General features: G+C 42.7%; 1 protein-coding gene across 2 annotated transcripts in view; it reads left to right on the plus strand.

The window, feature by feature from the left end:
* Positions 1-13,079, plus strand: part of CFAP61 (cilia and flagella associated protein 61) — a 285,028-nt gene that overhangs the window by 184,557 nt on the left and 87,392 nt on the right. For both annotated transcript variants that reach the window (XM_043602984.1, XM_043602985.1), the window contains 2 exons: positions 2,399-2,497; positions 8,601-8,769. In XM_043602984.1, the coding sequence (XP_043458919.1) occupies positions 2,399-2,497; positions 8,601-8,769 (268 nt within the window). The remainder of the gene's footprint in view (positions 1-2,398; positions 2,498-8,600; positions 8,770-13,079) is intronic.

The following is a 13,079-nucleotide window of genomic DNA, read 5'->3' on the forward strand; positions in this document are numbered from 1 at the left end:
TTCTGCTACATGTGGCTGTGTCCCTGAGTTCTGGCAATGTAAGCAGAAAAGTCACATGGGATTTTAGTCTCTTCTTAATGGACAGCCTTTTCCACCCATTCCTCCTTCCTTCTGCCTGTAATGTGGATATGGGATATGATGGCTGGAGCTCCAGGAGCCACCTTGAGCCTGAGGAGACATTGAGAATGGAAGCCCCCTTAGAGTAGCAGATAAGCAAGGCCATGGCCCCTGTTGACTATATGGCTCCACCCTATCAGCAAATAAACTGGTTACTTCCAGGTTTATAAGTAGTGTTGTAAGGACAATTTGCTGGCATAGAAATAGGGAGAGGGTGCCCTGGGTGACTCAGTTGGTTAGGTGTCCAACTCTTGATCTCAGCTCAGGTCTTGATCACTGGGTCATGAGTTTAAGCCCTGCATTGGGCTCCATACTGGGTGTGAAGCCTACTTAAAAAAATAGGAAATATAGAGGAACATGAAGAGAAGACAGGGTTAATGGAGAGAACCTGTCTTTTGAATTAGAGGGAATGGAAGAACGCTCTTATAGACGTTTCTGGAGGTTATAAGGGAAACGGGGAGGCGGGGGGAGGCCTGGTGGCTTGTCTTTGTTTTCTTTATGGTATGAGAGATGTACTAACTTGAGAGAAAGGGGATGGGAGGGAGAACAAGAAAGGTTAAATTAGTGACCTTGAAGATTGGATAAAGGACCAGAGTAGCCACCGTGAAGAGTGCATAAGGAATTTGGCTAAGGCTAAAGAAAAGGAGTAGAAAGTTTGGTGCCCTTACAGATAAAAATCCAGAAAATGCCCCCCACTCAACAGCTTTTGGAGAAGTCTTTAATTGCACAATTGCATAATTCAGTATATTATAGTGTGGCAATTTGGCAATTTAGAAGTCATTTGATCCATGTTGTTAGATCATTCAAATTATTCAGTGCCAAAGGGATTGTTTTTGTAGTAAAAGATATAGCTGGATAATTACTAAGCCGCCTGTTCACAGAGAGCTATAAAAATGCCCATGTATAACTATTATTAGTATAACATAAACCACATTTCCATCACATAGGCACCAAAGCCAAAATAAATTCTAACTTCACGTGAGCATCAACATGTATTATTAGCTGCATTTTGCACTTTCCATTAAATGTAAATAAATTAAAGACCTGTCATCAGTGTGCATTTGCAGACTGGGAGCCCTAAGTAGCTGGGGTTAATTGTGACCTTTATGTTATTTGAACATATTCAAAAATTTTATTCTTATGATTAGAGGAGAAGATGTGCTGGGTTTTCTTTGTATCAGATAAGAATATTCATTCTTAAATGACATGCATCCTTCGAGACCCTAGAGCACAACCTTTCATAATATTTAGCTGTTTTTAAATGTCAGGTGCAGTTGAATTTATTACATTGCCGGCCCATGCCATTACCGAAAGTCTCCTGCTTGTAGTGGTACTTAACAGATTGTCAGTAAATTGATAGCATTTCCACATTTGGAAAATTTCCAGTTTCCTCATGGGAAAGGAGGGCAGGTGTTTTCCTCGAACTTGGTGAAGGTTTCTTTTTTGGCATTTGGTTGCTTGAAGGGGAGGTGTAAACTCAGAAGAGATTTTAGAGAAAAATATCTTTCTCACCATCCTATGAAAAGATGAACTCACCCATAAAATTTTGCTGACTTTAGCTGAAGGGCAAATTTGCAGCAGGAGTATTTTAATGCTTAAGGGAAAACATGGAGTGAGTCTTAAGCACATCCGTTCTTCAGCAGCCTCTGCTTATGCTCCTGGGTGTCCTACTTAATGTCACTCACAGGACTTGGTTAGAGGGCAGTGAGGTGAGTGCAGAGGGCACTGCTAGGGGTCAGAAGAGAGATGGCTCTCACTTCCAGCTCTGCTGCCCATGAGCTTCAGCTGTGAACAAATTACCTGTTTCCAAGCTTGATTTTTGTCTGTATGAAAGGAGGATAATAAAACCCTGCCCCCGACTTCCAGCACAAACTATCTTTAACACTAATCCCTATGATGATGCCTATGAACATGCTTCGGGCCCCGGAATGTCGATGCAGGGCTCCATCCCACGATCCTGGGATCATGACCTGAGCCAAAATCAGGAGTTGGATGCTCAACCCAGGTGCCCCCTGAGAGGCAATTAAAAAAAAAAATGAAATGGTGTCTGCCATGCTGGTGTTGTGGCTTCTGGATGTTTCTGCAGTTAGAGGCTCCAGAGCCATCTCCCTCCTCTCATTGACATGGTCAGTTCTGTTGGAAAGTTTGTGCAAAAAGAGTTGCTGAAAAGAAAAGTTCAGCAATTGGATGATACATAAGGTAAGGTTAAATTGAATTATAATAAACCCTCACCAAGTCGAGCTTTACCTCCTTTTTTGTGTGTTTTCTTCTCTCTCCTCAGCTCTCACCTGAAGTTTAGTAATCTCACCCTGATTTCAACCCATGGACTTCCTGGAAAAAGGCTTCTGGGCACTGAACAAAGGAAGTTTTTAGCAAGCGAGTAAGAATTCCATTTGATTTTTCATTCTGAGGCCAAATGTCCTCATTTGGGTGCATTTCTATGCAAAATACAGTTGACCCTTGAGCAACACAGGGTAGGGTGGGGGGTTTAGGATCTCTGACCCCCATGCATTCCAAAATCTGCATGTGACTGTTGACTCCCCTAAATCTTAACCAGTAATAGTAGCCTATTGTTATCCAGAAGCCTCACCAATAACATAAACAGTCAATTAACACATGTTTTGTATGTTACCTAGAGAAAAGAAAATGTTATTAAGAAAGGCACAAGGAAGAGAAAATACGTTTACAGTCCTGTACTGTGTATATTGAAAAAAAGTCCATGTGTAAGTGGAGCCACACAGTTCAAACCTGTGTTGTTTAAGGGTCAGCTGTAGTAGATTTCAGACTGGCAAGGGAAGGGTGGCAGACTTTTCTTTCACGGTTCAGACTCACTTAGAAGATACAAGTACAGGGGCATCTGGGTGGCTCAGTCAGTTAAGCATTCGACTTCAGCTCAGGTCATGATCTTGCAGTTTGTGAGTTCAAGCCCTGCATCGGGCTCTGTGCAGACAGCTCAGAGCCTGGAGCCTGCTTCAGATTCTGTGTCTCCCTCATTCTCTCGGCCTCTGCCCCAGCTTGTGCTCTCTCTCTCTCTCTCTAAAATAAATAAACATTAAAAAATAATAATAATAAAGAAGATACAAGTACAAACCTGTTAATGAGGGAATGAAGAGTTGGGCTGCCATTTTGTATTTGTGAGAAGATGTCTGCCCTCTTCTAAACATCTGGGATGGAGCCTACTAACACAGCCACCTCCTGCACTTGACTTCAGAGTGTCACTACGGCACAGGGGAGCTTGGTGACTGTATTTGCTTCAGACCAGGGGACTCCCTCCAGGTTCAGAGTTGGGAGATAAAGGCAGGGCATTTCACTGGGGTGTGGGTCTCTCACCCCTACCCCCTGGGCCTTTGTCATGAGGGGCTGATCATACTACGAACTTCTTGCCAGTCTGGGCAAGCTTCATTGGTTGCATCCCAGTAGAATCACTATTTGTCAACATCTGTTCTAGAAAATGCCATTTCATTATCACACAGCTTCCATTAATTATAATTTCCTGTAGCAAAGCATGGGTACAAGAATTATTAGGCTCCCTGCCTCTAGAAACAATGTCCCAATTTTTCCAACAAGGAGGAAGGAAATTGTTCCTTCTCAGGGTGTTCGTCTTAGAATCCATGATGAAGAGGTCTTCAAACAGTGAGAAAAAAAGCAGCTTCCTTGCAAGCAGAACGAGGCTTATTTTGACCTAATACTTTTATTTATGAGACTGTGAACTTCTTTTTTTTTTAAGGATATCATCAGGACAGTAAAAAAGTCATGGGTTTTTAGCCAGATGGATGCAGATTCAGATTCAGGTGGATTTCCCCTATTACAAAAGGGATTTTATGTCTCTGAGTGGAGTTTTTGACTGTGAAAAGCAGATGATAAGCCAGCCTTGCTGGAGTTTTTTGTTAAAATTACTATAACAGCAAGTTCTGATACGGGCTAGAGGATCAACACATGTGTGTCTCTTTTTTCTCATTGCCCTTCTTCTAAATTAGATGATTCCCAGGAAATGTTGATCTTATTGATTAACATCGCACAAGGAACTTAATTCAGTCAGCTTGATAAAGATTTCAGTCAACCCCCATGTTAGGTAGGCTACAGGAGAGAAGAGCTAGCAAATGACTTTGTGCTGGTGTGACTGCCTGGGATCTGCATGTGGCTAGATAGGAAGTTACCTTGTGACCCCGCTTCTGTCCTCGCCTCTCCACATTCTCAACACAAAAGCAGAGCAATGCCACAAAAATTTGAATCAGATCATGTCAACTACCAAACAGCCTGGAACTGTACTGACCAATGTGGTGGCTACTAGCCACACAGGACTATTTAAATTGAACTTCAGTAAAGTTAAATGAGATTAAAAATTCTGCCTCTCAATTACATTAGCCATGTTTGAAGTGATCAGATAGCTACATGTGGCCAGTAGCTTCCATATGAGACAGCTCAGCTACAGAACATTTCCATCTTCATAGAAACTTCTAGAATGTTCCCACCTACAATCCATCCCTGTCTGGTTACTTCTCTGACTTATCTTTGACCATTTTTGCCCTTGTTCTCCCCAATGTAACCACTACAGTCTCCTCTTGGTTCGTGAAACACAGCTGGCAGGTCTCCACCTTGGAGTTTTTGCTTTTCTTTTTCAAAGTCTTTGTTTAAATGTTAACTTTTCAATGCGACCTACCCTGGCCACCCATTCATTTGCAACTAACACTCCCAACACACTGCAGTCCTTCCTCTGCTCTATTTTTTTCTTGCTACTGAAATTCTTCTAAATATTATCTAATTTTCCTTTCAAAATTGCTTTTATTTTTCATATTCTGAATCCTTAACCTACAATGTAAACTCTACAAGGGCAGGCATTTTTTTGTTAACTAATGTGTCCCTGACATCTGGGACAGTGCTTGGCACATAGTAGGTGCTCAATAAATAATGTCAAGTGGATGCAGGTTGCATCTAAAGGCACCTGCAAAAGCCCTCTCAATCAGGTTACATAGATGGGGACTAAACAAGACAGCCAGATGCCTCTGGGTGGGTAACTGCATGTTACCGTAATTCTTAGAAACCAGAAATTGAAACACAAACAGCATGTTGCCTTTCAAAAGGTCCTCCTACCTCAATAAAGGAAATTATCTCTGTCATGGAGTTTAAAATTTTTTTTAATGTTTATTTATTTTTGAGAGAAAGAGAGAGAGAAAGAGAGAGTGTGAGCAGGGGAGGAGCAGAGAGAGGGAGACATAGAATCAGAAGCAGGCTCCAGGCTCTGAGCTGTCAGCACAGAGCCTGACTGGGGGCTTGAACTCACAAACCACGAGATCATGACCTGAGCCAAAGTCGGCTGCTTAAGCACCCCTGTCATGGAGTTTAAGAATAACTATTGCATTGACATCCATAAATTTCGTAATTTAAATTCCTCATTCTAAATACAAACTTCGAACTTTGCCGTAGCCAGTGTTTTGATTATTGCTGTTACTAATTTTTGAATAGCCATTTTGTGTGTCCTCACCCTTCCCAGTCCAGTGTCTTGTAGAGGTGCTAATGACATGCCAGGATACAGCAGAGAGGAAGGCAGTGGGAGGAAAGGAGAAACAGGAAGCAGGAGAAATCCACTAATTGGACAATCAGCCCTGAATAGTGAAGGTTAATTGTGATGCTCCTTCTTCAGAGAGTGTCACAATAAATCCTTTATGAAAGCCTCCAAGTTTTTTTTCCAGTTCTGAAGGGTTCTGATTCCATTAAGTGCATGGATCTATCCTGCTTGTAATTGCCTCCTTGGAGTTTGCTTGTAATTTTGCACCTAGAGCTTTGGGCTAAATCTTCTGACCACTGGGTGTTGGGGGCAAGCTGGCCACTTTACACATATGTTCCCTTCTAGAAATTTCCCCATCCTGCATTTCTGCTTTTTCCTCCTCCTTATTACCTGCTTCCAGAATGTTCTGTGAAGACAAATTTTCACTTTATTTTTGAGTCAGGGTCAAGCTCACTTGAGACTTCAGAAACATGAAGTTTTGGGGTGCCTGGGTGGCTCAGTTGGTTAAGCGTCCAACTTTAGCTCAGGTCATGATCTCACAGCTTGTGAGTTCGAGCCCCACGTTGGGCTCTGTGCTGATAGCTCAGAGCCTGGAGCATGCTTCAGATTCTGTGTCTCCCTCTCTCTGCCCCTCTCCTACTCTCTCTCTCTCTCTCTCTCTCAAAAATAAATAAGCATTAAAGAGAGAGAGAGAGAGAGAGAGAGACATGAAGTTTTATTGATATTTCCTCTTTGGTTCTTTCTCTCTTTTACAGAGAACTCTAGTGGAGATATTTCTCTTGTCACCAAGCCATGAGGCAGTCCCTGCCATGTTAGAATCCTAATTACCTCTTCTTAGGAAACAATTTTGGGAACGTATCACCATAAGTCTCCAGTGTCTAATTTCACCTACCTGATGGGTAAAGCAGATCCAGAATGGATTGTAATCACCTACATAGTGATACTTTAAACGGACTATTATCATTCAATGTAGGAACAGACTGTAAAAGCAAGAACCCCACATATTCCAATGTTTCCAAAGGTTCCCCAAAATAACATGTTCCATGTGCCATTTCCACTGGACAGAACTTCAGATTTTAACTCTGAAATATGCATTCTGACATTATAAACACTACTGCCCTGCTGTCATTAAAAATAACACTGTCTTAACCTTCCCCAGATTTCCCCTGAGAACTTTTATCTTTGAGCAAACCCTCATAAGACTAATCCCTGTGCACTAACTATATTTAATTTTTCCTCATCTTGGACGGCTGACAGTGTACCATTCCTATTATGCAGAGACTGTGTAGCAAATAAGGGCAGTCCTCTGTGGGTCTCTCATGAATGTGTGAAATCAACAGAGTTTCATGTGTTCCTGTTAAACTACCAAAATGATTTTTTTTAAGAGAATTTCATCCCATTCTCTGTTATATTGTGGGGACAGGACAGCCCTTGATTTTCTTTTCTTATTAAAAAGAAACATTCTTGTTTTTAAATGTTGTTTCATGGAGAGATACAAAACTCAGAGCTCCCTTCTCTTTCACAGGCCCTTGTAACAGGGTCTAATGCACATCCATTATGAGAATTCCTTTTGTGTGGTGAGAGCAGACTCATGCATGGATCAAAAAGAAAAAATGTTCTCCCGTTACCACTTCACAATCCCGTTGGCGTCCAAGGAGGGTAAACAGGATTATGCATCATTAATATTATTTAGAATAATACCCTTCATGTATACATTGCAACTGACAAAACAGCATCTTTTACCTTCTCAGATTTGTCCTGTACAATGAACAAGCCAGTCACCTCCTGTTCAGAGGTGAAGAAACTGAACTATTGAAAGGTCATGCAGAGTCCCCAGGGTCCAGTCGCACTGGGACACACACCATGACTCAGTTAAGCCTTGATTTAAGTGAAACACGTACTGGGGTGCCAGGGTGGCTCAGTCTGTTGAGCATACGGTTTCAGCTCAGGTCATGATCTCATGGTTTGTGAGTTCGAGCCCCGCATTGGGCTCTGCGCTGACGGTGTGGAGCCTGGAGCCTGCTTTGGACTCTGTGTCTCCCTCTCTCTCTGCCCCTCCCTCACTTGTACTCGGTCTCTCTCTATCTCTCTCAAAAATAAACATTAAAAAAAATTTTTTTTTTGAATGAAACACGTACTGTTCTGCCACCCTACACTCTGGGTCTTCAGAACAGGATCATTAAAAGGTCACGTACATGAGGTCAGAGCTTTCAGAAAATTCTGGAAACCATCCTCAGAGAACTCTTTAAACCCAAATCTACCAAAACTCCACTTTTCTCACACTAGAGTGCTCAAACTCAAATGGAACCTAGAAAAGAAAACCTGTCCACCTTGGACCCACTGTTTGCAGAACTACTAGTTCCCCGTAAATCACCTTTGCCCTATAGAGCAAATCCCAAAAGTCTCCAGGGACTGTACTCACTGCAAACCTAACTCCCTAATTGACATCTTCTCTAAATAAAATGTGTAGTTGTTTTGGCCTGAATCCATACACTAATTTTAAGAATGAGTCATTTACTGTAAACATTAGCAAATATGAAGGGGTCTCAATATTCAGGACCTTGACCCCTGCCTTTGGGAATCCTCCACAATGTCACTTTCTTCTTCCTCTTTCCCTTTCAGTCTGTGGTCAATATGATAACTCAACAGCTAAAGTAAGTTTACACCCACCATGAAATAGAAGCAGAAGAAAGAGTGTACGTTAATGATTTCACAGAGGCACACGCGCACACACACACAGTCACCCTCCCTGTTGTGGACTGGCCTATGCCAGCTGGAACGATTTAGCTTTAATGGGAAGATGTCAGTTTGTGACTGTCTCATAATGAAAAATCCAGTATCTAGCAACGGTCCTAGTAAAGTCACATCAAGAGCACAGACTTGGCCCACGAGGGGACTTGAACCAGCTCACCAGATGTCTAATTAATGCCCACTGTCAGCTGCTCAAATGTCACTGACGGAGCCTCTCTCTTTGCAGCCACTGTTTTAATGATAAAGATTATGCGTTGATGTCACTGTGCTCCTGGGTCAATGTGGTGGTTGGTAGAATGACTGCCATAGACCGAGTAGCCAAGCATGTGGTAGTTTCCAACGAGGAAATCGTGCTCTATGACCACCTCATCCTCTGCACCGGACAGCAGTACCAGGTGAGGCCGCACACGGAGATCTTAGTGATTGATGGTTAATGCGTTTACTGGGGCACACGTTCTAGGGGTTAAGAGCATGCCTTCCTACCAGGACAGCTGCCACTCTATTCATAAAAGTGCCCGCAAGGCCTGCACACATGACCAGAATTGTGTCCGAAACCCCTCCTGGAAATCCATTCCAAGAAAAACATTCTGCTCAAGGGTAAAAATCACAGCAAGTAGGAGAAATGTCATTCTTTAAGCTGTTGTCCAAAAGTCTAACACTTACTGCTCACCAGAGCAGAATCCAGACACAACCCGGCATGCATTTGTGGTAAATTAATTTATGCCTCAAGAGGCTAACATTTGGCGGTGGTGACGGGCTCATGCAAAAGTATTTGAAACATGCGCACCTTCTGTCAACCCTTATTTTATTTTGTCTCTCAGTTATAAAACTAGGAAATGTGACTGATTGACTACCCAGTGACCGTGCTTTCCATTTGGATTAAATTCTCAAACCACATTTGAGGAAAGCATTGCTGGATACAACTGAAGCTGTTCAATGTCTTAGGGAAGCAAATTTTAATATTCATTCTTTGCAACAAGCATTAGCATTTGATGTAGTTCACAAAAATAGGACATTTCTTTAATGAAAAGCAATTTACTTTGTAACTCAAAGGTGGTGTCTTTTTTTAAATGTTTTTTAAAATTATCTTTGAGGGAGCACAAGCAGGGGAGGGGCAGAGAGGGGGACAGAGGATCTGAAGTGGGCTCTGCGTTGACAGCAGCGAGTCTGGCACAGGGCTCGAACCCACAAACCACGAGATCATGACCTGAGCCAAAGTCGGATGCTTAACCAACTGAGCCACACAGGTGCCCTCACAGATGGGATCTTTTAATTACATTTTCTCCCAGGAACCTGGATAAGCCTTCCCACGGTGGGTTTGTTTCTGACAAGTGTGGAGTAATCCACCCCCACCCCAGGCACTGCCATGTTTTATCTGGTACTGTCTTAGGACATTTTGTGAATGATTGTGGATTTGACAAGGGGAGGTATGTGTAGGTTTTCTTTATAGAGCCCAGCCAGGAGGAGGCAGCACGTGGTGGGGGACAGACAGCTGAGCAACTCCCAGCATCACTCAATGTTCCAAGCCTTGGCCACACATTGATGTCACCTGGGACACTTGAAATATACCCATGCCTAGACCCCAGCCCCAGAAGCTGTGCTTTAATTATTCTGGGGTGGAGCCCAGCGATCAGCATTTTTTAAAGCTCTAGATGGTTCTAAGCTAAGGCTGAGAACCAGGACTTGAAGTTTCTTGACCTAGAATCTCTAATCTGTACCTTAGAGTAGCACTTCTTAAACCATAATGTGCACACACGGCCCCTGTGCATCTCATTAAAATGCAGTTTCTGATCAGGGGATGGGGGCTGCTGATATGCTGCAGTTTTAACAAGCTTCAGGGTGAGGCTGGTGCTGCTAGTGAGCAGGCCATATTGAATATGGATCATCCTCTGAGTAATTGCTTTTATTCTTTTCATCCTGCTCCTCCTCCTCCTATGACCACCACTACTACTGCTGCTACTAAAGACATCCAGTTCTCACAGTGTAGAAAAGGATTTTTTTTTTTTTTCTGGCTAAAGGATAAACACACACTGGAGGAATACTTTATTTTGATACTTAAGTATTCCTCTTTTTAAACATTAAATCAGAAGAAAACATCATGCACCCCTCAAGCTAGCCTGCCCCCCTCACCTGCCCCACTGAGTTCCAGCTGCTGCCTGGGACCGTGGACTTTGGAAAATGTGAGTGGAAGACCCGGCCAGCTGTCCAGAGACTCGGACTTCTGCCCATGTGTGTCCAGCTGCCCCTACAGCTTTAGTCTGTGGCACGTTAAGCTCTTGCCCTTTTTACAATGGGAAAAATGAAATGAAGAAGTGATAAAGGGGGTTCCGATTTAATTTTTCCAGAAGGACATAAAAATTAAAGGTACATAGAGTGATACAAAAAAAAAGGCTGCTGAATTCACTGTGGAGGGCTTCCAGTTCTTTTTTATTTTCCTGTTTCCTTCTCTTTAACTCTCTTGTTGTTTTGTCCCAATTTTGTGATTTAGAAATAAATTGAAATGATGAAAATAAAGCTTAACTCCAAAGCAAGAAGATAACTGTTATAAAATATCATTACAAACTTGAACCTCTAAATAGAACTTTAAGTGGCATGTGTCATTCTAAAATATTATGCAATATTTTTGATATCCAAATACTTATCATTTAATTTTTCATCATAAAATCCATGCACAGGGTAAAAGATTAAATTGTGTCTTGGGACTGCGTGTGAGGCAGGCTGGTCTCTCCTTCCAAGTCCTCTGTCTCTAGGGATAACCATTTTGAGGCATTTCTGTTGTTAGTTCCTCAGTGATTACCCCCAGAACTCCAAATAATGCGTTTATAGAAGTTTTATCTTTGATCTGTCAACTCCTGACATTATCCATGACCTTTCCATTTTGGAAGACGAATCATATTAAGTACCTTCTAACTAACTCCCTTCCCCACCCTATCTATAATTGGGTTCTTTTGTTGGTGGGCACATGCTGGTGCCCATTGACAAGTTCTGGGATAGCTTACAACTGAGGTCCTGGGCAACTCTCCATGGCACATGGAGAGCCATGGAGAGACCACCTCCCCATGCCTGGTTTTGGGTCTTCTCAACAAGAGAAAGAGTAAAAATGTGTCCACTTGCAGGGACTCTTAAAGGGGTGATGCTCACTAGAAGCCAGCAGGTGGGGCAAGAACATCCCACCAGGTGAGAGAGTAAGTTGGGGATGTTAGTTATATTGAGCTTGATGTGGTCAGCAATATGATGTGGTCTTCACAGAGGCTAATTACATCCTTGATGGGGTAAATAAGAGCCTGGCATCTAGAACGGTGCAGCTGCATGTGAGAGCCTGCTGTAAACAGCTGAAAAGAGCTACATACACCACTTTGCCTCTTCGGACGTAAGACCTCCCCAATGTCATAGATCAGCAGTTATCATGAAGAGACCTCACTGTGCTTGGGGATGATTAAAGGGGAAAATAACATGCCAAGAGATGGGGTCTGCATTTCCTCCCTTTGAATCTGGGCAGACTTGTGACTATCTTGACAGATACAATACAAGGGAAGTGATGTGGTGTGACTTCTGGGGCTGGGTCAGGGGCCAGGCAGTGTCTCCTTGTTTGTGAGAACAGTAGCTCCTGGAGCCCTGAAAGGCCAAATAAGTCCAGATACTCACCCTGTGATTGGACATGCCACACCTGGGTTCTCCAGTTGGCAGTTTCGGGTGAACCCAGCCTTCCAGCCATCCCTGACAAAGCACCAGACACATGAGTGAAGCCATCTTGGATGCTCCACCAGCTAAATATCACCAAGTGACTTCTGTTGCTAACACATGGAATAAGGAATTTCCCAGCCAAACCCTACCCAAATTTCTGGCCCACGAAATCATGAAAAGTAATAAAATGGTGGTTGTTTGAACCACTTAGTTTTGGTGTGAGTTTGTTGCTTAGCAAAAGGCACCTGAAACAAAAGGATAACATAGGGTAAGGGAAAGGGAACAACATCTGGAAAAATCAGAGAAAGAACATACTCTTGACAATATTCCAGGAGTCACACACACATGCGCGCACACATGCATGCATGCACACACACACTGCAGAAAACTATTCATCATCTTCAGCACAGTTTGATCAGCCAGACTCTGAAATGGGAGCTGAAGCCATCAGAAGAGCAAAAGCTGAGCTGAGTAGGCTACAGAATTAGATGAAAAGGAAGATGGGTAAGAAAGGATTGAAATCCAATCCCTGTCAAGAGAGAGAACTGCTACTGAACAATGTTTGATGCTGAAAACAAAGCGCAAAGCTCCCCTGGAGGGCAGAGGGCAAAGGGCAAAGGGTAAAGGATACATTTGGCTCAAGACACGAGAAGGTGTGATCAACACGGAGGCAACATATAGATCACTGGTTTTTCCAAAGAAGAAGCTGTGATGAATGGAATAGATACAACAGAGACATGCTAGAAGAGAATTTTCCTTACCTAAATACCATATTGTCCAGTTGAGCCCATTCCAGGCAAAATCAAAGAAAAATTTACTCAGCTAGTTATATTCTGATGAAATTTTAGTTCTTCAACAATGATAGGGGGAAAATATGAACACATTTCAAGAGAAAAACAACAGATCACCACCACCACCACCACCACCCCTCAAGAACAAAAATAAGACAAGCACCCAAAATTCCTCTTCTAGGATAAAATGGCATAAAAACATGAAACTAGCCACACAGGATTTTGAAGAA

The sequence above is a fragment of the Prionailurus bengalensis genome, chromosome A3 (assembly GCF_016509475.1).
Source record: "Prionailurus bengalensis isolate Pbe53 chromosome A3, Fcat_Pben_1.1_paternal_pri, whole genome shotgun sequence".
NCBI classification, from domain to species: Eukaryota; Metazoa; Chordata; class Mammalia; order Carnivora; family Felidae; genus Prionailurus; species Prionailurus bengalensis.